The sequence below is a fragment of the Eumetopias jubatus genome, unplaced genomic scaffold (genome assembly GCF_037043125.1).
Source record: "Eumetopias jubatus isolate StellerSeaLion01/CBP00866 unplaced genomic scaffold, mEumJub1_p1.0 scaffold_5, whole genome shotgun sequence".
In the NCBI taxonomy this organism is placed as follows: Eukaryota; Metazoa; Chordata; class Mammalia; order Carnivora; family Otariidae; genus Eumetopias; species Eumetopias jubatus.
The window spans coordinates 69664060-69690025 of NW_028274811.1; the positions used below are offsets into that span (position 1 = coordinate 69664060).

Genomic DNA, 25966 nt, shown 5'->3' on the forward strand with positions numbered 1-25966 from the left:
ATACATTTTGGTTTTTAGCCAATCACATCACAGAGAGCCATCTTTACTAAATCAGGATAATTTAATCTGTATAAAATTTCAGTATTAGAAAATACGGCAGTCTTTAAAAAATAACATTCTACACATTAGCAGACAATCTCTGTCCTGTTGCCTTTATGCAGTTCTAAAGTTATGTATGTCAGGGCTTTAACAAACATGTGCTTGTAAACCCATAAATGGGAGGTACCCTAGGAAGCAGTCTCCATGATGGTGTCACATGTGATTTCAAGTACTGAAAGGGTTCACTGTTTGCTCCAACTCTTTATTGAAATCCTCAAAACCTGATTTCTGGCTTTTTTTTCCTTCCCAAGAGAACAAGCTATAGTTTGAGCCAGTAGTAACGCCAAGCATTTTTTATTAATGTGTGCTCAGCAAGAGCCAGAGCGTTGTGTGGTTGCTTTATCCGCAGTCCGGTGTGTATTGGCAGTCTCCTGTTCAGCATGTGGGAAAAGCACATGTAATTTTTTTTGAGAGGAAGCACCAAAATTCCATCTCTACTTCATTATTTCAGATGTAATCAAAGAACGAAACCTATGGTATGTTCTTGGCTATAATACAGTAGAGCTGTCTAAAGCCTGGACACAAATCCATCTGTGTTTATTTTCCTTCCAGAGGAATGTCTATGCCAGATATAGTCCTATTAGTATTATATTATTTATATATATATATAGTATATATCATCATTTATACATTTTATATATATTATATATACTATATACATAATATATAGTATACATATACATTCACATATACATACAATATACATAATATATATATAGGTTCAAACTGATAAATCTTTTTTTTAAAGATGTCTTGATGGAGGTACTCTTTGGAGCTCTAGAAGTTTTTGCCACAAGTTTTGTGGTTTTTTTCTAGCTTTTTTTTTTTTTTTTAAGTAGGCTCCACATTCAACATGGGGCTTGAACTTGTGACCCTGAGATCAAGTCACATGCTCTACCGACTGAGCCATTTTGCTACATGTTTTGTAAAGAGACACTGCTCAGTGCCCAGTCCTAAGACCTTCCTTGTTTAGAGACACAGTGTGGTATGGTGGTTAGAGAAGGGAATCTGGAGCCAGACTGATTGCTTGGGTTCAAAATCTGGTTGTTCTGCTTCCTCCTTGAGTTCAGCCTTGAACAACTTATATAACCTCTTTGTGCTTCGATTCCCCTATTTGTAAAATGGGGATCATAATACTAGTAATTCCCTCTTAAAATTATTGTGAGGGTTAAATGAGTTATTCCACTCATTCTAGCTACCCCAGAAGAGTGCCTAGGACTTAGTAAATAACAATTATGTGTGCTCAAACCCAACACTGAAGAGTGCCTGTAATAATTTACAGCATAAGCCTGATCTTTCAGTTTGACTTCTCAAAGCCAGTTTTGTTTTCATGATATATGAAGTTTAACATACATTTGAAACAAAAAGAAAATGGTACAAACTTAAAGATTTAACACATCTCCTCACACACAAAGATAGCAATGCTTTCTATCCCTGGTAAAGAAAGAGTTTTTAAAGTAATAATCACTTAGTATACATTTTTTTTCAGTGTTACTATTGAAAGTACTTTCTCATTTTCAATTTTGAACTAGTCAACAAAGAATTGTTGTTAAGGCTGCTTTGCTTTGGAACGCATCTTGGGGTAAAATAGCCAAAGGCTCTTTAATCTAAGCAGGTTAAGTAAAAATGGAGATGTCAGAAAAATCAAAGACCTCCTAACCCACACCAGAATTGCGCTTGCTTTGATATTGTTATTTCAGTATTTTCAAATAAAAAATAAATTGACTTTGCTTTTTGAAATCTTATTTAAGTACAGACTGGCAGGGCCATAAACATAGAAGAATGAATATTTTTGTTTCTCGAACCTTTATCATGTGCCATTATGTTCAGCATTGAGTGGGATACAGAAAGCAAACCATAGCTCTGTTTTTTGAAAAGCTTATCGTCTATTTGGAACAATAAGATACAAAAACAATAAGAGATCGGTACAGATCAGTAAATCATTAGTAATATGGAAATTCAAGTGAAGGAAAGATCATTGTGAGTAGATATGATCAAAGAAAACTTGAGGAGAGGGTGATGTTTGAGCCAGGCATTAAAGGATGAAAAGCATTTTACTAGGTAGTTTGGAAGGAGGGGAGAACATTCCAAGGGTGAATTTCAGGCTGGCCTGAGCAAAGATAAGTATGAGCAAATTAACATGGCTGAAAGGCCAGAGCAAACCGTTTGAATCCAGGATCATCCAATGGCTGAAACATATTTTACTAGTTTATTAATACCTTATAAATGTAATTATCACCCTCTCCAACTGGATCCCTATACCTGTGCATTCAAGTTTTTCAATGAACACGAGGCAAGGGTTTTAGTAAGTTAGCAAGTACAGTATTTAACTCTTAAAAAAAACACAGTATATTTCTACTCATATTTAGCTAGGAGTCTTTTGATCAAAAATAAAATTCTCAATGTCCTCCTCCAGATCCTGCTAATAAAGAATTAGAAAAATAAACTTACTTATTTGGGTACATATGGTGACAATGAGGATTTTTATGTTTTAGTAATAAGGTGATAGGACTTTTTCCCAATGAAGTGAAACAGTCACTGATATCCTACCATTTCAAGACTAGCATTAATTTGTTGGGGACAATAGCATGCTGATAATACCCCTGGAATATTACTATCTATTCCTTTTCTTTGGATGGAGACATCTGTGATCTAGTTCACTGATTTGGTCATAGAAAACTCTCATATCTCAGTTTTGCTTCTTATTGGGAGACTCTCTCTCTGACCCTCTCACATAATATTAGCAATATTATTAGCAATTAGCAATAAAAGTCACTTTTTTAAAAGATTTTGTTTATTTGAGAGAAAGAATGAGAGAGAGCACACGAGCAGGGGGAGAGGCAGAGGGAGAAGCAGGCTCCCCAATGAGCAAGGACCCCAATGCAAGACTCAATCCCAGGACCCTGGGATCATGACCTGAGCTGAAGGCAGGTGGCTCAATCTACTGAGCCACCCAGGCACCCCAATGAAGGTCACTTTGTAGTGACCTTATCCTATTTCATCTTCTGTCATGGCTTTATCACCATCAGATGTAGTGTATTTATTGTGTGTTTTTTTTCATATTTTTCTGTCTCTCAGGTATCTATGTCAGATTCCAGCTGTGGTCTAAGGGAAGGTTTTTACTTTTAAATTTCTTTCTGATAACTTAACTCAGGACAACGTTGGATTTAAAAGAATTAAGAAGAAGCAGTATCAGGGCACCTGGGTGGCTCAGTTGGTTAAGCATGTCTGTCTGACTCTTGGTTTCAGTTCAGGTCGCAATCTCAGGGTTGTGAGATCGCGCCATGTCTGGTTCCACATTAAACATGAAGCCTGCCTGAGATTCTCTCTCTCTCTCAATCTGTCCAAATAAATAAATAAAATCTTAAAAAAAAAAAAAAAAGGAGAAGCAGCAATATCCTCTAGAGTGTAATCTCCAGGAGGGCAAGGACTTTTTGTTGTGGTGATTAGTCCTTGCTCTAACCCTGGAGCCTAGAACAGTCACAGATCTAATAAGGGCTCACTCAGTAAACATTCAATAAATGAAAGAATGGAGATAACAGTGCTTGTCTTATGGATCTGTCATGAGAATTAAACTAAAGATTGTGCGTAAAAGTACCTAGCATAACACTAGTATGGGATATGGAATTCAAAAACCCTAAAGGGGCCCATATGGCACCCAGAAATGCCAAACCTGACTTTTAAATGTATGAACTTCAATTCGTGACCTGGGAGATACTGATTAAATGCGTGTTTTAAATATATTTGACTTTTGTAAATTATATTCAGCATCCTTGTTTTCATAATGAGCGGTTTTTTTTTTGACGATGAGTAACTTCATCATGATTTCATTGGCAGTTGGCCTTATGTTTGGCTTATAAAACCTTTCATATAAAAGATGGAAGAATATCCTAATCATTTTGCCTAACCATTGACTGAGAATTGCCAGTGACTTTATTTGATCAGTATCTTGGTGCTATTTATTTGGTAATAATAACTACACTTAAACTATAAAATGAACTTTCTGGCATTCCTTTTCTTTTTTTAAATAAATCTCAAGAAAGACCAGAGATAGTGTTCCACTTGGAACTTGAAGCAAAGGCAAATGTTAACATCAGGGTCCTTGCAGTGAGTTTTTAATGAGGATTAAAGAAAGGGAATTACAAAGAATAAGACATCTGATTTTAGCATGTGGGATAGCCTGATAGGCTCTCTATTTTCTTGAAATTTTCTCCTGAAAAAGATGCCTCTGAGGATCTAACTTTACAAAATTGCATAGTGTGGCATTTATGTGATAGATTGTAGTGTTTTGTACTCGTTTTCTTGATAGCTTTGAAATACAGGAGAAGCTCAGCTCTGCTGTGTTTCTTTGCAAGGTATCTCCGTGCTGACAGCCGTCCTGCTAGTGGGCTCTCAGGAGAGTCTAGCTTTAGACTTGGCGTTTTAAATAACTTATGTCTAGTTAAAGATGTCTGTGTCAGATTCCAGTTACAGTTTAGGAAAATTTTTATTTATCAGTAAAGGACAAATTTACATTTAAGAGAAAGAAAGAAAAGCAGTATCAATATCAAGAGCCCTCTTTTCTCTTCAGAAATATTGCTGCTTCAGTGTTCATCAGTTTGCTCTTATCCAGTATGAATACCCTCTTCAGCTGTTAAGTTTTGATTAGCTTCAGGCCACTAAAGGAGAGTGGAAATTTGCGAGGGGCACTGAATTCTACCTCTACTCCGCTTCCCAAGCCCCTCCACTCAGCTTTGATCATCCTGGTCATACCTTGACATTTTCCCTGGGTTGGAGGGTCCTGAGAAGAGAGCATTTGGTTCATTAACCGCTTCCTTCCTGATGCAGCTGTGATTTCTGGATTGTTTGAGGCACTTTTGAAATTCCTACATGGCAGCTCTCTTGAGCTTTCCTCCATAATTATCCTTTTACACAGACTGTATTAGAGGGTTTGTGAAGTGATGTGTCTCCCTCTCACTACAGGCCTTTTTTTCTAAAATTAGTAAGATACGTAGTCCGTGTATCTTTGGACCAGTCAAGCCTGTGTTTTAATTTTATGCGGTTCTTAATTCAGGTCCCTGCCCCCCAAAATCAGGGCATGTACACAAATCCTTAGCCTTGAAAGTTTTATAGCCCCAGAGGAACAAAGATTAATCATAATTATGTTATCTTCCTGAAAATCTCAAGCCATGCTTCCCTTTTTTAAGAGCCCAGATGATTCCTGAACCAACAGGAAGTAAAGCTGAGAAATCTTTGAGCATTGCCTTTTCTTTGCCATTGTCTGAAAAAGAGAGCATGGCTTTCCCAAGACTGTCTAAATGATTTTTTTCTCAGGTCATTTAAGTAACAAATGTCCTTCTCAATTCTCGTTTCTTTCTTGGCAAATATGATTTCACCATCCAGCTCCCCTGTACACAGTAACTCACTCCTTCCTTTGAGCTCCTGCCATGCTCCAGGTGGCTGTGCTATCATACTTAACACACTGCATTAAGATTTGGCATGAACCTCTCCTCCATGCTAGATTCTGATCTTCTCCAGGTCAGGAGGCATGTATTAGTCATCACTATATGCAGAGAGCTTAGCAAATAGTAATGCATATAACTGTTGCTTAAAGAATGAATGAATGAATGAATGAATGAATGAATAGCAGTCATGTAAAAGTCAATACTGGATTTTCCATGATTAAGATGGACAACATTGTCCATTATAAGACATAATAACCATGTTCCTCCATATTGGAAACAGTTGTGTTCTCTTGAACTATGGTGTGTGTGCACGTGTGTGCATGCATGTACATGCGCCTCTGAAACACCTACTAGAGAGCACACTGAAATAAATGTAGAGCCCATTTATAGTAAATGGCACTTTGATATCCCATTCCTGATTTAATCTTAGTTTATTTTTTATTTGCCTCATTTCTCTCATTTTTGTTTTAGCTTATATAGAGTATATTGTATAAGCTACTTAAAACCCTTTTATTGGGGCACCTGGGTGGCTCAGTCAGTTAAGTGTCCAACTCTTGGTTTTGGCTCGGGTCATGATCTCAGGGTTGTGAGATGGAGCCTTGCGGCAGGCTCCGCGCTCAGCAGGGAGTCTGCCTGAAGATTCTCTCTCTCTGCCCCTCCCCTCGAGTGTGCGCTCTCTCCCTCTCTCTCTCTCTCTAAAATAAGTAATTAAAAGATTTTATTTATTTATTTGAGAGAGCACGAGCAGGGTGAGGGGCAGAGCCCAATGTGGGGCTTGATTCTGGGACTCCAGGATCATGACCTGAGCCAAAGGCAGACACTTAACCAACTGAGCCACCCAGGCGCCCCAATAAATAAATCTTTAAAAAATAAAACCCTTTTAGGAACATTAGCTAAACTTGAGTATTTTATAGAAATAATAAAGAAGCATAAGAAAGGTCTGGTACATCTTTGCTGAGAGGGAATGTAGGGGGAAGAAACATCATGAGGATGATCTTTGCTGTTACTCAGATATTGAAATTACATGAAAGGAACCTTTAACAAAGCTGCCTCAACTGACAAAGAAAATATCTTCCAAGTATAGTAACATCGCTGTGAAAATAACAGCTTAGTCTAAGTAGGGGAGGCCACTGTGATGGTGTGTGCTCCCTTGCCCTTCAAAACAGCAACTGTAGAGATTCCCTGAGTAGTTCAGTAATCTCCATCCCAACATAAAGATTTAATCCCACCTCACCTTTCTGTGATTTTAAACCTAGGATTTTGCATGCACAATTTTGGGTTATCTTGGCAGAACCAAATGGAGATTTAAACATATATTTTAAAGATTGTACGTCCTTCTTGCTTTTGAATGACTGAACATCGACCCAGAGCTCTCACGTTTTAGTCATTGCTGCGGGTGTTCAAGGAAGTACCTCCTAGGGCATCTGGGTGGCTCAGTCGTTAAGCGTCTGCCTTCAGCTCAGGTCATGATCCCAGGGTCTTGGGATCGAGCCCCGCATCGGGCTCCCTGCTCCACGGGAAGCCTGCTTCTCCCTCTCCCACTCCCCCTGCTTGTGTTCCTGCTCTCACTACCTCTCTTTCTGTCAAATAAATAAATAAAATCTTAAAAAAAAAAAAGGAAGTACCTGCTCTTCTGAGAAATGGTGTCAGACGCTATGTTAGAGGTGTTGATGATTTTTTGGATAAACTTGCTTTTGCAAAAAAATCAGTGGCATTAACCAAATATTTGGGTATCGTATGAAATGGATTATATAAATACAGTTAAATGCCACTTATAATTTCTATACATGAGTCAGCATAACTGTTCCAGCAAAGAATGAGGCCATTCTTTGGCCTGACATGGTTACTATGTCTTATAATGGACAATGTTGTCAATCTTTATGCTAAAGTAAATAATAAGGGCCAGCCTTTATTGAGTTCTTACCACCTGCTAGGTCCTGTGCTTAAGCACCTTAATCAAATTAATCTCATTAATTCTCACAGCACATTTATTTAAAAAATAGATTTTATTCATATTTTGCAAGTGAAGATTCTGAGGCTCAGAGATAATTTCACTCACCCATAGTCACACAGCTATTAAATAGCAGTGCCAAGGTTCAAAGCCAGACCTATCTGTTCAGAGTCCACATGGATAAGCACTTGGCTCTCTCACTCTGTTTTGTGAAATTACCCTATTCTTCCTGTTCCAATTTAGAATGTCCCAGATAGTAGTAGGTTTTGATACATTTTCACTCATAATCAACCCCAGTTAGGTTAGTCTCTGTTTTTGGTGATAGCAGGCAGCAGAATCTTCAGGTGAGTGATTTAGAAGAGGTGATATCTCCTAACTCCCTTCCACACACCTGAGTAATAGGCTACCAAATGAGTTATGAAGAACAGACTTGATATTCGATAAGATTTTATCATTTAAAAGTACATGATACCACCCCAGATGGTATATATATCACACTCTTGAGTTATAAGCGTATTTTAAAAATTATTTCCAGGGATGCCTGGGTGACTCAGTCATTTAAGTGTCTGCCTTCAGCTCAGGTCATGATCCCAGAATCCTGGGATCGAGCCCGCATTGGACTCCCTGCTCAGCGGGGAGCCTGCTTCTCCCTCTCCCTCTGCCTGCACTCCCCCTGCTTGTGCTCTCTGTTAAATAAATAAATAAAATCTTTAAAAAAATTGTTTCCATTTCATGGCACATGGAACTTTTATTTAAAGAGAGGAAAAAAATAAACAAACCATCAAAAGGAAGTTTTTATGGCCCAGCTCTACAATTAAGAAGTTTTGCTACCATTAAAAAGTTAAGAACCTCAGCCAGAAATCTTTAATGCATTTTAGATCATGACTTTTTTTTAGTTAAAAGAAATTCAGAAAGCTCATGAAGGAGATAGTCTTATATTTTTTAAGGCAGGTTTTAGGCTATTTGGATTTTTCTCACACATTCATGATTATGCTCAGAAATTAATATCACTCTGCTGTTCCCATTTCATTTCACTGCCCTGAAAGCCTGTTGTTGAAATTGCAAGACATGAAAATAACAGGAACATCCTGTTGTCAAAAATAAATTCCTTATGATAAAATACTAGTTCAACTGAAGCCAGGTTTTTGTTTTGTTTTGTTTGTTTCGTTTTGTTTTGTTTTGTTTTTTGTTTTTTGTTTGTTTTATAGGGGATGGAAGGACCTCAGTGGGAGAGGGGCTTATGAATGACAGATTACGATTTTGGATTCATTGCCCTTCCCTCATATCTTTGTTATATCTCCAACTAAGTGGGATTTATTCTTTTGTATGAATTTTTATATTTTGCAAAAATTTTAATATGTGGTGTCATTAAAAACTTTCATGGAAGAAAAAAAAAAACTTTCATGGGAGCAGTAAGTATTGTCCAAGTTACCTGGCTCATGACTATTGAGTTTATATTCAGAAATATGCATGCTTATCATTTTATTCTATGATTTATTCAGTAATCCCCTAGCTCCTGGGACTTCATATGCAAAGTAAAATAAAACACTGAAGACACTTCCTAAGAAAGGGATTTTTAGATTTTTAGCAGAATGTGACCCTTGCAAACATTTTAGGCTGTTTTTCTCTAGAGTCCCACTTATGCCTCACTTAAAGCACTGACTTAGTGGGTTCCTGGGTGACTCAGTTGGTTAAATATCTGACTCTTGGTTTCAGCTCAGGTCATGAACTCACTGGTCGTGAAATCGGGTGCAGGCATGTAGGCCCGTGCTCACTGGGGGGTATGCTTGAGATTCTCTCCCTCTGCCCCTCTCACAGTGCTCACACTCTCTCACACGCACACACTCTCTCTCAAATAAATAAATCTTAAAAAATAATAATAAGGCACTGACTTAGGAGTTCAGTCAAGTGCTGGGCAAGCCTCAGAAGTTCTTGCACCTTGGTTTCTTCACCCATAAAGCTGGAGGGAGTACAGGTGGCCTTTACTATCCCTTCTAGTTCTAGGATTCTGTGAAGACACACTTTCTTAAATGAAAGGAGGAAGGGTAGTTTTATCCATCTGGTGAGCCATCCAGGTTGATGGGGACATTCACAATTCATGCTTTCTAACAGTTAACATTGAGAATCCTCCAGCAGCCACCTTATCCAGAGTGCAGGCTTCCAAGAGGCTAGAAATTCTCTCTCCTCTAGAAAACCATCAGCTAATTGGCTTTTCCCTTCCCACATCCTTTGCCTTCTCCTTGAAGGCTTGGAGCGACAAGAATACAGCAGGGAAGAAGGCAGGAGTTCCAATCCCTGAATCATCAGCTCTCTCTGCTTCTGCAGGCACTTCTGGGCCAGGCCCACTTGTCAGCCTGTGGTGGTGCCGTCACATTATGTGGGATGGCCCTCTCTATTACCTGCCTCTTTTTGAATGACCCCTCATTACCTTGACTTTTCAAGTTAGAACCAAGTTTCAACAACTGGTCTTGCAGGAACACACATGAGTCATGGGGGAAAGCTGCAAAGGGAAAGTTTTCCTCCTTCTCCTCTTGCAGAGGAGGACATGGTGGAGGCCATGGTGGACACAGGCAGCTCTTCTTGTTTGCATAACTGAATCACCAAATATCTGCTGATTGGTAAGGAATTAGAAAGGGAAATAACTGATCAAATCCCACCTCTTTCATGAAGTCTTCCCTGACTATCCCAGTAAAAGATGTTCCTAACATTGAACTCGTAGTGTTCAGCACTTTTCCCCAACACATAAAGGTGATAGATGTTACACTTACCTCTCTACTATTTGAAATCTTCTTTTTCTTCAAGTGCAGGTTAAGTCTTGTGTGTGTGTATATACATCTAAGGATTTGGGGCTTAGTAATAAATGATGATAATAATAATAATAATGAGAAATATATTTTATTGTGCACCTTACAGCATGCCAGGGTTTGATCCAAGGTATTTACACGTAGTAACTCATTGAGTGAGTTCTTCCTATGAAGAAGTTGCTGTAGTTCTCTCCATTTTACTTGTTAGGAAACTGAAGTAAGAAACAGCTCAATATTGACCCAAGTCACAGTCAATAAAAGGTGTACCTAGGATTGACTCACATAGTCTAATTCCAGAGCCTTCTTTTTGGGCTTTCCAGAGCCCCCCCAAAAGTACACTCTTTTTTTTGTAGGCAGTATTACCGTAATCCAATAAGAGGTTTCTACCTACTCTCTTCTTCCTCCCACACTTAGACCTTCAATAGCAACATCATTTATTGTCTTTTGAGAAAAAACTTCTTTACATAATTCATAAAGGAGATCACTTTATATCCATCTGGTGTCAAGTTCAGAACTTTCCAACTTGGGACTTTTCAATGTTCTTTTACAGCTGTGTAATCTAATCCTTCAGATATCAAAGATTCAAGGAAAGTGAAATGTGTCATTTCCCTGTCAAAACCGGGGATTTCCCATATAGAGTACATGGAATTTTGGCCTCCATATCCTTTACGTCCAGTTTTACTTTCCTCTTCTGAAATTAGTCCCTGAACTCTATCTCATTTTCCCCAGGTATTGTGGCCCGTATTTCTTACCCTTTTAAACATTTATTAGGTATCCCTCACATGTTGGTAGTGCATTATGGGATTTTATAATAATTTCTTATTGTTACATTTTCTTTTTCTTGCTCCAAGATCCTTTGGGAAATGAGTTATGCCTTTTATACTTCTTATATTTCCAGCTATAACTGTCACATTGCAGGACATACAAAAACACTCAACAAATACTAATGTCATAGATTAGCTCTAGCAACCACCTGGTATGAACATATTATGGGTTAGATTTCTAAAACACATCTTTGATGTGATAACCCATTACTTTGAAGATCGACATCCATAAATATTTGTTCAGTAAAAAATTCAGGATATCAGAATTGAAATGGGGTCAGCAAGAGAGCTGAGTGTTGGAGATAAGACATAACTATGTTATGTACAACCTGAGATAATGACCTTAAAATGCTTGGCATATCACCTCAACTAGTCACGTTTCCCTGTTTTCTCAATAGTTAAAAGTTACCCCTGCTATTTTCAGGATTTTAAGATTAAAATTTTACTGATAGCACAAGGAAGTGTATAGTATATTTTCAACAGTATGACTGAATTCACTTAACAGTGTCTTAATGATTTGATGTCTGCATTTAGGAACATCTCTTATTGCAGTGTGCTGTAAATGTTGATGTGACTATAATTAATACAAGGTATAGGTAGGATTTAGCACTCATGTCTGCAGGGAATGCTCTAGAAGTTTTCTCTTGGAGAATTTGCAACTTTCACATAAAGTTGGAGGAATCTGCGGACCTCATTTCCGGGACAATGAAATGTGGCTCCGGATCAGTAAAATGTGATTGACTAAAAGTCGGATTATTGGGGCACCTGGGTGGCTCAGTCGGTTGGGCATCCAACTCCTGATTTGCGCTCGGGTCATGAAATCAGGGTCTGCACTCAGCGGGGAGTCTGCTTCTCTCTCTTCTTCTGTGCGCCTCCCCCCCCAACACCACACTCATACTCTCAGACCCACACACACTCTCTCTCCTTTCTTTTTTTTTTAAAGATTTTATTTATTTGTTATTTATTTATATAATTTATTTATTTATTATTAGTTATGCAAACAAGATAGCAAGAGCAGGAACACAGCAGGGGGAGCGGGAGAGGGAGAGGGAGAAGCAGACTCCCCGCTGGCTCGATCCCAGGACCCTGGGACCATGACGCGAGCCAAAGGCAGACACTTAATGACTGAGCCACCCAGGCACCCCACTCTCTCTCCTTCTCTAAAATAAATAAATAAAATCTTTTTAAAAAATAAAATAAAAGTTGGGCTAGCCTTCTACCAAGTGATTTTTGCCTTTTGGAGAAACCATCACCATTGTTGTCAGAATTTGTTAACCCTTAAAATATATGTATCATCGCTAGAGTTGCTAGAGTAGCTACACTCTTGCCAACATAGGCCTACATTTCTACCTTTCTCATATTTTTCATGGGCTCTAATGAAACATATACAGGTGTTTTGTAAGAGTATTTGGGGAAGGAGCACATGAAGGCCAACAAAGTCTTCATCAGGAAAAGAAAGTAATACTTATGATAACATGACACACGACCCCCTAATCTCTTCTAAGCTATTACTGTGTTGAGTTTATTGAAATCTCAGATTTAAAGTGCAGAAAACTAAAAACTGCATTTGCAATATTAACCTAAGATGGAAAGTACTGCTTCCTGCCTGTGATGAGGGACCAGCTTCACCTGAAACTGCTTTCCTGCTAAAGCTTATACTCTAAGGCTCTCTGTCCACGGAGCAAGCATGAAGTAAAATGGAGGTTGGGGGGCACAAAAACACAAAAAATTTTTGGACATTAATCTTGTATCCCCATGTTCACCTCTATAGATCTATTTTTTAATAAATGTAGAAAAACTTACAATTTTACTATCTTGTGATAGTCAGATGTGATTAGAAGGATGTGATTAGTCAGAAAAAAAACCTTTTTAGCCATCCATTCAGAGGCTTGGTGAGTAATAGGTAAGGGCAGGACACCTTCGAATGCACTAGGACAATGACATTTTCCAGTACCAAACAATTTTATGAGAACAGAGCATTAGTACATGCAAACAATAACAAGTCAGCCTGACCCCATTCTGATTAAATTCTGAAAGGGCTTGATTCACTGGAAAATACCTGGAGCAAAGTTAGGAAGCACTGGCCAGTAGGCAGATTTCAAACAGTATCACCAAGTTGTTCAGGGAACAGACTGCTCGGACTTGAGTTTCTTGGAAAAAGAAAAAAGACAGGGTCATTTGCAGAATCATGATTTTTCAGAATGTTTTTCACCAGTCATCTCTAACCTTTGTTGATAACTTGGAGTCCACTATTCATCTGTGGAATTTATGTGTAAATATATTTTACCGTTTTAATGAGCTAGGGATGTGGGCAACTGTCTCATTCAGCAAGAGCTAATTGTATATAATAAAAGGCTATTTTTGGGTGTATATATCTGACTGGAAATTTTAGTTTAATACTTGATGAGTTTAAATATCTGCTCTTTTTGAAGTATACGAAACAGTATTGCTCTGAGATGTCCATGTTGTTCTTTGCTCAATCTTTCCAGGTAATATAAGCAGAGAGATACGTTTTAAGTAGGGAAAGGTGAGACTGATTCTTATTCTTTGGTCCTTTGGCTTCTTCAAAGGAGGTAGTCAATATATCAAGTTAGAAAGCAACTCTAAGCATGGTGTAGCATAAGCTCTAAAACTGGTAGACATGGCAGTGATCTCCTACCTATATCTACAGGAGCAACCATGCTTTGGGGCGCCTGGTGGCTCAGTCACTTAAGCATCAGCCTTCGGCTCAGGTCCCAGATCAAGCCCCACATCGGTCTGTCTGCTCAGCAGGGAGCCTGCTTCTCCCTCTCCCTCTGTCTACTGCTCCGGAGCCCTGCTTGTGTCTCTCAGTCTCTCTCTCTCTCTGTCAAATAAATAAATAAAGCCTTTAAAAAAAAAAAAAGCCACATTGCTTTAAACAATAGTGTGCACTCACCCCCTCTTTCTCTATCCCTCACTCACTAGGTGTGTTTTAATTGTGGCCATTACAGTGGCATGTAAAAACCCACTAAAGCTACTTAAAGTAAAGAGAGTGGAGTTATAGACAGTCTCAGGCATTCTCATAGAATTTCAAAAGCCGATAATGAGGTATAGTTGGACCTCAGAGAAATCTGGAACTAGAATACCTTGAAAACCAAGACCATGCTCTTCATCTTTCAGGGACCACAGAGTCTCTTGCTTCAGGTTGAGAGTATCTGACTGCTCCTCCAACCCTTCCTTCTCTCCTCCCTTTGTCTACCTATTTCTTCTGTATATTCATTATGTATTTACTACAGTATGGATGTTTGCCTTGAATGTATGTCGGCTCTAGTGCCCACCAGTAACTGGCAACTATCCACTTCTGATTCTTCAGAGCAGAAAGTTGATTGGCTCAGCTCCACTTTTACAGCAGAAGCACCAAGTTATTCGTCAGGGGCAAGCCAGAAGAATGGCTGTCTTTGGGTCAGGTATCTATCTCAAAGGTAGTCATCTGCGGCCAGGGTGTGGGGATAGAGGTACATGGCACATGGGATCACCTTTTCCGGAAAACTTGAGTAGCGTGGGCGGTCGAGGAGCATATCTGTTGCACTCACACTCACAGAAACTTCTTCCTTCATGGGTTTTTCAGATGCAGCAGGACTGAATATTTACCTCCCATCCACACCCACCACAGCCCCAGCACTGCCCTTCTCCTTTCACTCTACCTGCCTGCAGACCTGTTGTGTCCATTCTCATATGATTTGCTAGCTCTCTCCTGCCCTATGATCAGAAAGTTTAGGTTGCTAATCCCAGGTTCTTTCTTTCTTTCTTTTTTCTTTCTTTCTTTCTTTCTTTCTTTCTTTCTTTCTTTCTTTCTTTCTTTCTTTCTTTCTTTCTTTCTTTCTTTCTTTCTTTCTTTCTTTAGCTTCCTGCCACTTTTCTTTCTGTCTGGTTCTTCAGGCTACTGTGAGCACCATGTGCTATGAACTCTCTGGGTCTGATTCTCCTGGGGATTCCACAGTCCCCTTTGCTTCAATGCCAAAGAGTTGTAAAGATTAATTTGTTAATTACATTAAGCTACTTTATGTCCCACAAATGCACTAGAGGAGTGTTTCTCAAACTTTCAATGTGCACATGAAACACCTGGGGATCTTGTTAAAATGCAGTTTCAGGAGCTCTGTCATGGGGGTGTGAGATTCTGCATTTTTAACAAGCTCCTGGTTCGTGCTGCAGCTGATGCTGAGAAAAGAACAATACTTTGAGTAGAAGACTAGATTCCGAAGTGCTGTGCACTTACAAATGTAATCTTCTGGATGGGAAGCACCATCCCCAGGCATCTTTATATGCTCTTCCACATCCAACACTGTACCTAGTATGTGATAGATATTCATACGTTACTTGGGTTATTATTGAACTAGGTGCACATGAAATGCAGGATTTTCTGTGCCTACTTTTTTTTTTTTGAGTGATTTTTTAAAAGTGCTAAAAATCAGTTACATCAATAAACATTTCTTAAGGGTCTAATTATGCAATAAACATTTCTTAAGGAGGAATATAAAGAAAATATTACAGTTCCTGTCCTCAAGTAGGACACTGGCATGTTTACCACTAACTCTAATATGTCTTTACTGGAATTGTGGAAATAATTTTAGAATTCTAGGGGTAGCAGTGAGGAAAAATGAGCCTGTTTATGCTGCTAGCAGTTTGACCTTCTGTTATTTAGATGTCATTTTTCCATATATACAATGAGGCTGGTGACATTGTTGGGATGTTTATGTGTGATAATGCATATAATAAATGCCTGGCACATATAAATGATCACTGCCGGTACTATGAGTAGTGGTGGTAGAATTAGGAATAGTAGCAGTAATATTTAAGATAGTTTTCATCATCCACCTAATTCACTCTAGGAAAACACTTTGTTCCTCCCCCTTTCTCTCTAAGTCCATACATTATTTTGTAGGGCTTATCTGCAATTTAATCTTAATATTATTTTTGTTTAAAGTTTAAACTTCAAGGAACATGCAATTTAAGAATTCAGTCAAGGGGCGTCTGGGTGGCTCAGTCGGTTAAGCATTGGACTCTTGATCTCAGCTCAGGTATTGATCTCAGGGTTGTGAGTTCATCTCTCTGATGTCATCATAAATATATTCAGTAGGAAAAATTAATGTGCTTGAAGTGTTTCTCTAAACCCCTCTAACCATGTTGGATGAGACAGGAAATACATATACACAAATACATTCATACACACACACACACACACACACACACACACACACATTCACAGGTGAATAAGAAATATGTGCTAAATAATAATATCATCTTTGGAGAGAAAGTAAATTGGACATGCACAGAAAGGAATATTGAAATCACAAGTATTGGCTTAGATTTTACTTATAAATGATAAACATCTACATAATGAATAACATCTGTATTCTTCAACTAGGGCCAATAAACAGATATATTGTACTTTTTTTAAGATTTATTTATTTATTTGAGAGAGAGAGAGAGAATGAACGGGGTTGGGGAAGAGGGAGAGGGAGAGAAAGAATCTCAAGCAGACTCCATGCCAAGCTTGGAGCCTGACATCGACACTGGACTCTATCTCACGACCCTAAGATCATGACCTGAGCGGATGCCAAGAGTTGGACGCTTAACTGACTGCGCCACCTAGGCGCCCCTGTACTTTCCACACAAAGTAGAAACCAATTTGCAATAAATGAACAATTTTTGCTTTATCGTACATTAAATAAATTTCTAGAATAAAACTGACAGACCCTCTCCTTTATCCCCAGATAAAGTAGCATATCACCAGGAGTTTCTAGAAAGAAAAAGTTGGTTGAAGCAACAAATGTAGCTGTTGATGTAGGTGCCATCATTCAAGAAATCTTTTTTTTTTTAAGATTTTATTTATTTATTTGACAGAGAGAGACACAGTGAGAGAAGGAACACAAGCAGGGGGAGTGGGGGAGGGAGAAGCAGGCCTCCTGTGGAGCAGGGAGCCCAATGCGGGGCTCGATCCCAGGACCCTGGGATGATGACCTGAGCCGAAGGCAGACGCTTAACGACTGAGCCACCCAGCCGCCCCTCATTCAAGAAATCTTAAGGAGACTTACCTTGTGGGAGGTTGGCACATGAGCCTGGAAGTCATAACTGTTAATTTTGTCTTATTGAGGAGAAGTACTTACCAAGAAGACCTTGGAAACAAACGTTTACGGTTGACCCTTGAACCACACGGTTTGAAATGTGTGGGTCCCCTTATATATGGCCTTTTTTTTTTAATAAATAACAGTACATACGGTAAATGTATTTTCTCTTCCTTATGATTTTCTTAGTAACGTTTTCTTTTCTTTAGCTTACTTTATTCTAACTGTAGAGTGTAGAATACATATCACATACAAAATACATTAATCAACCATTTATGTTTATCAGTAAGGCTTCCAATAGGCTATCAGTAGTTAAATTTTGGAGGAACCAGAAGTTATACGTGGATTTTTTTTTTAAACAATTTTTAATCAAGTAGGCTCCGCACCTAAAATGGGGCTTAAACTCACGACCTTGACATCAAGAGCCACGGGCACTACTGATTGAGCCAGCCAGGCGTCCCCAGATGTGGATTTTTTACTAGAACAGGGGGTGAGCGCCTTTAACCTCTGCATTGCTCAAGGGTCATCTGTATTATTTTTTCATTAGCTAGTTCTTTTTTCGAAAGCTATGTAATCCGGATGTGACCCTGGATTTCTTCAAGTCCTCCAGTTTACCAGGGTCAACTTGTTCTTTAAAATATAATTTAGATGGACTCAGATCACAGTCTCACATACAAGGAGTTCCCAGCATCCCTCCCAGTATTTTCAGCAGTTGTAAGTGGATCTTATGTCTCTCTTGGATACCTTTGCTCCTGAGTTCCTTCTTATGCTGACTTCATACAGGGAAAAAGAAACTGAAATGCCACCCACATAATTTTTTTTTTTTTAACACCAAGTTTAGGTAATGCAAGTGAAAACACTTCAGTAAGTATAAAGTGCTACCTAGGGGAGGTAATAATCTTACTAAATTAGAAAGTGACATAAAGCATTGTGAATGCTCTAAGAGTAGACTGAAGGGGGAACACGGAAAATAATGAAACAGCATCTTCTTGTATCATCTAGCCGAAAACAGAGAAAAGGATGAAGTCCTGACAAGATTTTGAAATAAATTAGATTGTCCGTGGGTTATAATAAGAAAGGAAATTTACCCATGAAAGTTTAAAAGGGAACAGCAAAAGTTAGTCATGGGATTGCAAGAATCCAGAAGAGTACTCAACACCAAAAGAGAGAAGGGTCACCAGAATACTTTGAAGCTGGGTGAGCTGGTAATTACAAGGAACACATTTTCCTCACCGTTTTTTAAGAAAGCAAATCCACGTGGCCTTTGTCTCATTTCCCTGGTGACTGCCAGATCTGTTCTTGAAGCAAAACCTGCCACAGCTCTTGTGTGTGCAGAGCATTCAGTCTCCTCAATTCTTACATTACATTCAGTTTTTGTGAGAATTTGTTCCCAACCTTTTTTTCAGAAACCATTTCTAACGTGATATTCACAATTTCCTAACTCCACACATCACATTCATATGATCTAATCCTCAGACTACCTGGATGTACTATATATCTTATTCGATTGGACTGAAAGAAATTCTGGTTGGTGCGGCTTGTTTTCTTTTGTTGTTGTCGTCGTCATTGTTGTTCTTTGTTTTTTTTCTTTTAAGGATAGAATATACTTCATTTATCTTGGGCACTTTTAAACCTATGTCAGAAGTTTTATTCTGTACCAGTAGAAATACCATTCAGAAAATACTGACCAGAAAATTCAATACCTATTAGCTTTAAAGGAAAAGTTAAATGAGGAGAATTTAGAAGAAGGTGTTCCTATAGGAAATAGAATTTGAGGATGTGGAATGACATAGCCTCTCCACCTGCTTTCCATGGATGGGGTCATGGGAGTGTGGGGCCCTGACTGCTATCTGCTCTGGTGGGTTACCCTTTTAGCCCTGTCTCATTTGCAACTGCCTCATTTGATAGTGGTGTAGAAGAGTTGTCTGGCTCCGTAGTCCCTAAGAGAGGTAGTACCTATATACGTAAGGCAGATTGCTTTTTGTTGGAGGAAGACTGGCGTGGAGTCTCAGCTACACAGAAGTGGGCGCGGGCAGTGCCGCACGGGACAGCAGTGCTGAAGTGGCCAAGAAGGCAGGAGGTACTGCTACCAGGACCAGGCAGGCTGTGGAGCCAAACCCCTCCTCATCAGTGATCTGGCCCCAGGTTGACCATGTGGAGGACAAACTTTGGGCACTCTCAGCAGCCCAGTACTTGTGAGAGGCCATGACTTGTGCAGCTCTGAAGAAACAGGAGAAAGTGGGTCACCTCCGAATTGGATAATTTTCCTTACCCTTCTCTGAAAGAATGGGCCAGCATGACCAAGTCATCGTACAAGCAGGGAGAATTGCAAAGGAGATTTTTTAAGAGCTGTAGCATTTAGAGGATTCCCTTCTCTTCCCAAGAGCCACTGGTCACTTTTCACGTCCTGGGGGTTCACTTTGCCTCTTTTATTTTTTTTAACCAGGATAGTGTGCCATTGGTTGGGGTTCTGCTTTCGAAGATTATCTTCTAAAGGAAAGTTTTTAGGAAAGCACTTCAAATAGAGACATGAGACCCAAATGTGGTCAGCCCCTGGAAAATGTAGATATTGACGGGTCAAACCTGTGTCACAGCACTCGGTGCGAAATGTTTACTACTCCCCGAGCAGGTCACAACAGATTCAGTAACCCCATTTTACAGACTGAAGTTGAATTGTGATGACACTTTCAGGTAAAAATTAAGCACCGAAGCCTGCATGTGGGTTCCTTTGTCAGTGTCCGTCTTGGTCTAAGCAACTTTTGTCCAGTCTCGGGCAGTGAATCCATAATTCAGATGTAAACAATTGTTTAAAGCTGGTGTGCAGAAAATGAGTAGCCAACGTGACTACTATTTTTAGTGCAGAAATATATTCAAGATCAAAGCCATTAATGTTTCCCTGTTTTATTTAATCATATGCCTTTTACCTGGAAGATACAGGTCTCCTGGCATACAGATGAGCGTACAGGGAATGATTCAGGCTTTGTGCTGTCCAAATTAAATTCTAAAAGCCAGGATATTCATCATTCTGACATCTCTTTGCAGATGCAGAATGTGTATTGAAATATCTCTTGAAATGTGTCTTGTTTACTTGAGGAATACATTTACTAGGTCATGTTAATTAGAAGTAATACCTGAGTAAGGTCTTTAATAATGTATCTCTTTTTAAATATGAAATCGAGGCACTGTTTTTCCCAGTTGCTGGAATGGCTGTTTCTCCTGATTACCTATATTTTGGATTTTGAGGTTTCCTTCTAAATAGTTTATACTTTTTCCTTGAGTTTTCTTCAGAAATCCATTATTTTTGGCTATATTGTAATCTAGGTTTATAGATATTAAAAATGGAAAAGTCAGAAAAATATATTTGAAAGAAGTCACTCCCTACGAAGATTTCTTGTAATTAAAAGTATTATAGTGTCATAAGTTGTAGGAGGTGTGTTCTTTATGATACTTCAAAAGCACAGTTTTAGATAGTGAGAGCCTATTTAACAGTCCTCCATTTTGACATTTTTTTACATTTCTTATGTAAAGAACAAGAGGATTTTATGGCCAATGAGTAAAAATTTCCAGTTACATCGCTGAAACCATTTTCCATTGAATTTCAGTGTTACCAAAATAAATAATGTGAGTTTACCTTGGACCTCACTGATCTAAATAAACTCCAGTAATCATAGATACAGTTGTGTAATAGAACTTCCAAAGGGAAAGTTATCATTTTCAAGAGAATTAATGGGTCTTGGGAAAATGTATAACTTAGGGGCACCTGGGTGGCTCGGTCGGTTGGGCGTCTGCCTTCAGCTTGGGTCATGATCCCGGAGTCCTGGGATCGGGCCCCGAGTTGGGCTCCCTGCTCAGTGGGGAGTCTGCTTCTCCCTCTCCCTCTGCCCCTTCTCCTGTTCCTTCTCTCTATCTCTCAAATAAATAAAATCTTAATGAAAAAATTAAAAAGAAGATGTATAACTTAGAAATGACGAAACTGCCTTTCACTCAAAAAACAAGTTTGTGGAAATGACAGAATGAGCCCTAGGAATCCTCAAATTTGCCTTTAAACAATGCCACCTTTTATGCAGTGCTCATTGGGACCTTGGTCTAGTAGGCCAACAAGATGGAGCTAGAAAAATGAACATGCACTTCTCAAATTTATTTTGCCATAACCTCTGTTAAAGTTTTCTGAGCACCTCAGGATGTGCATGTTCCATTGGAACCGACTTTGTGAAGCAGTGGGTTAGATTTAATTGTGTAGCCTCTACTCAAACAAAGCTTCAATCTGGCAAACCAAAAATTTGCTTTTGCCAACATTTCAATACAAAGCGCTAGTATAAAGTGATGACGTCACACATTCCAAATATAGAAACGTTTATATCGAAGTTGTCTGAGTTATCTCATCACCTCTTCTCTCTTCCAGATGTTTCATCCCAAACATCTATGCGGCTCTGTTCACAGCAGCCCTTGTTCCTTTAATGTGCCTTGTGGTGGTGTTTGTGGTGTTCATCCATGCCTACCAGGTGAAGCCACAGTGGAAAGCATATGACGATGTCTTCAGAGGAAGAACAAATGCTGCAGGTTTGGAAGGAACCCTATTTGTACTTTGGAGATGGGAACTTTTTAATGGTGGTAAAATGTCACTGAATAATTTTTACAAAAAGAAAGAAGGAAGGAAGAAAAGGAGGGAGGGAGGAGGGGAAGGAAAGGAAGGAGAGAAGTTAGACTCAGCTTCCAGCTCTGAAACTCTGAAGCCCTAAGTTAAGCTATGGCTCCCTAGTTTCTCCTGCTTCTTGGCACTTCGTGACACGTCTCTTTCTTCAGGGCTCGATAGGTTTTATTGCCAGTTCCGATTTTGTCCTTAAGATATTAATGTTCAAGCAAATGCCTCACAACCTTGGGAGCTGCTTCCCCAGGCTTTCTTCAAGTGAAGCAATAACAACCTGTGTTCAGCCTGTGAAATCTATTCGTTTCTCTCAGCTTCGGAGACTTCATCACAGAGATCCTTCCCTAACGCTCATGAGTGCCATGGTTTGCATGTGGAGTTCTGATTGTGCTGACAGATGTTTAAAAACATATGTGATCGGACAGCTTCATAACTGGCTACACATGTCTGGTTACTTAAGAGTGCAAGTCTTTCCAGCTCAAATTGGCTTTCACTGCAGCTCATTTTTTCCCTTTGAATCATACTTAACACAGGTTTTTATGAGCTGATTCTTTTTTGTTGTTGTTGTTAGATTAGAGTCTCTTAGGAATTTTCTTAACTAGGAACAATAACCACACACCTACATAGAGAAAATTCCCTCTAAAATGGTGTGAGTGATGGGGACATTAGAATCTTGTGAGCTGGGGTTGGGGGATCCTTCTTGGGCCAATGAAGAAGTCTCTTTTCTAAAGCCAAATGTGTGAGAGGAATTTTCACATTTTAAGAGCTTTTCAAAGTTTAAGCAAGATACCATATATGAAGTCCCTTGAATAGTGTCTAATACATTATTAGCAGCTCAGTAGATACTATCACAGGGTAAGAAAAGTAGACCCTCTAATGTATGAAGAGCCTTCTATTTCCTGAAGTGGATCAGGGAACAGATTTTCTTTGAAAATCTTTGAAAAGATTTTCGTCCTGATGTAAAGAGAAGGGACTTTTTGCTATTAGTCTGTTAGGATAGCTGTGTCTAGCCAGCTCTGCTCTCTTCTTTCCCATTTAAGCATGCAGTCATTGTGTGGGCAGAAATATTATTTAAGGCTACAATTAATCTTAGATTCTTCAATAAAAGAAGCAATGTTCACTGTAGAAATCCTACTTTTTTATGGGACATAGAATTTATAAAAGCTGTGCTTTTATTCAACTTGGGATTCATTTTACTAAAATACATATTCTTTTTTAAACAGAAGGTTTGTGTCTTTCCCCAAATGATAAGATTTCCTCTGTTTTCTGTATGATATAAAAGTGCCAGTGTTTGCATGTTTTCAGAAGTGATAACATAAGGGCCTAACCTAATGAGTTAATTCTTCCTCATGGCTAAATCACCTTTTGGATATACTCCATCATAGATATAGTAGATAATAATACTCCAATTATCTGAAAAACATAGCCCTCAAGCATTAAACATAATGCTAAAAGCTTCAGCAGTTGTTTCTCAATGAGGGAAACCTCTTGCCATGAAATATTAATAGGAGCATTGTTCTATTGTAGCTTTTCAAATAAAAAAATTATTATATTTCTAATTCCCCTATTGCCATGACAATTTGGTCTAATAGTCATTATTTCACACTTGGACTCTTACAGTATTTTCCTGAGTGGTCACTAGTTCTGGTCTTTTTCTTCTCCATCTCATTTTCTCAGATGTCTACATTTCACCAATGTAAAGTGGATTCCCTCACTCCAGCATTATAGCCATTCAGGTTCTCTCTCGTTGCCTGAGAAAAATCCAGTTTCTTTGGCCTACAACACAGGAGTCCCTACAGTCCGCCCACCCCCAAGCCATCTTTTCATCCCCAAGTCAGTTACTATTTATCCTGCGTTCTGACCATGCCACGTATTGATTTACTCTTTCCTAAAATTACCTGATCCCGTCATCTTTGCTCGTCTAAGGAGACCTCTACTGTGAACTCTTCATCACTAGTTGATAAAACCCATGTGTTTAGTTAAGTAATGTGGATGAGAGAGAGGTGGAATGGGGTTTATTACCTTTCCATAATCTTCATTCACTCTCCACAGCTGTCCAAAATAAACCCATAATCTAAGTAAAAATGGCTTGCTGGATAAGCAGAAGTTAATTCCCCTTTCCAACAAGGTACTACTCAGTCTTTTATAGAAATTCTGGAAGTTCCCAACATGCTACCTCTTCTCTGAATTGCAATTGCCTCTTCACAGAACTACACCAGGTAAGAATTGCTCATTTCCTCATCTATGCCTTTGAGGCACTTTGTCATTACAACCATTATAGCACTTATCTTAGAATGAAACGGTGACTTCTTTCCGTATATGTGGTTAATCTCCTTAATAAATTAGCAATTCTTGGAGGGCAAGGACCATTTATGATTCATCTCTGTATCACATGGCCTTCAAGAGTGCTCAGTGGATAGCAGGAGCATAGTTAATATTTGTTAATATTAATTGACTATTGTTAATAGTTAATATAATAATCATAAATGCACCATAAAGTCTTATAGGTTCGGATCCTTAAGCTAAATATAGCATTAAAAAGAAGAATAATCTGTTATATCATCAAAAGTAAAAATTAGAGGATTTATCTCATTGATCTGTTTGTAGGTATCCTTTTGAACATTGTTATCATTGGGGCTATAATTGTTTTCTTGACTTCTGTGATTCCCAAAAATATGTGTTCAGCTCTGACTGCTGGCCTAATCTTTTATATTTTATTTGCAACCACTATAACACACTTCCATTTGAATATGCTCCACTTATTTCAAATTCAAGATTTCTAGAAGAAGAAAAAAAATGTCTACCAAGGAGCATTTGATATGCTTTTTGAAAATTTTTGCTAAAATTCCATTGCATTGAAAAGTGTCCAGTCACAATGGCACTGTAAATTCGTGGATTGCCCTCTGCCCTGCTCCATAGGAGCCCTTACATAGGAGTTAAAGGCAGGATATAACAAGAGAAAATGTTTTTTAAAGTGAACATTTCTGTGGCTCAGAAATAGAGCAGGAACACAAAGTAGTAAACTGGACCAAAACCATGGACCCAATGTTTTCTGCATCCATAAGCCAGTGGATGCAGGAGTGGCTCAACTGCTATGGGGGTGAATTAGGACCTAAAAGATTGACCCAAGGCAGATGGACTGGGGCAATAGCATCTGCATGAAGGGAGCCTGAAAAAGCCCTGCTACAGTAGCCTGTGCTTTGGCCTATAGGACTTCTCAAGTCCAAGGAGAAGGCAGACAAAGCATCCCATCAAATACCTGGGCCCAGTTCTCTAGAGTTTGCAGACTGAATAGCTATCATATCTACATGTCACCATGGGGACAGGAAGCCCAAGACATTGAACTAGTTCCTTTGGAACAGGAGAGCTGAGTGGAGGTGCCCATAATACCATTAGACAGAAAAGGGTAGGCAGACAAAGAGAACAAGCGGCGAGACAAATGCTTTCTACTCAAGATTAGCTGCTGTTTAGAAGTTTCAAACGTTGGAGGAAAACCAACAGATAGCCCTTAAAATCAACAATCAAAAAGATGAATTTAAGCCAGAAAAAATTTTAAAAAGAGAACAAACTATGAATAACTTTGATAAGTATGTTAGGATCCTTGAAAATATGGAGCAGGAATCCTCAGACTGTGGCCCTCCTGGCCCCTTACCTGTTTGCCCATTTCATCTCTTCGTTAATAGCTTCCTTGAGATGTAATTTACATGCAAAGGTCATCTGCTTAAATTGTGCAGTCAGTGGTCTTTAGTATATTTATATAATCGCGTGACTGTCACCATAAGCTAATTGAGAACATTTTCATCACCTCAAAAAGAAACCCCACCCCTATTAGCAGGCACTCCCCATCCTACACTTCCCTAGGCCCTAGGTAACAATTAAATTTCTATCTCTATAGATATGTCTATTCTGGACATTTCCTATAATTGGATCATAGAATATGTGGTCTTTTGTGTCTGGCTTCCTTCACTTAGCATAATATTTTCAAAGTTTGTGTGTATTATAGCAGGTATCAGCACTTCGTTGTTGTTGTTTTAACTGACAAATAATATTCCACTGTATACACACACTACATTTTGCTTTCTATTCATCAGTTGATGGACATTTGGGTCCTTT

At 38.9% G+C, this 25966-nt stretch overlaps 1 protein-coding gene across 1 annotated transcript in view; it reads left to right on the forward strand.

Moving 5' to 3' along the window:
* The window catches only part of ADGRV1 (adhesion G protein-coupled receptor V1), a 502011-nt gene that overhangs the window by 386132 nt on the left and 89913 nt on the right, over nt 1-25966 (forward strand). Inside the window, exon 86 of the mRNA XM_028091942.2 lies at nt 21611-21768. Coding sequence (XP_027947743.2) covers nt 21611-21768 — 158 coding nt within the window. The remainder of the gene's footprint in view (nt 1-21610; nt 21769-25966) is intronic.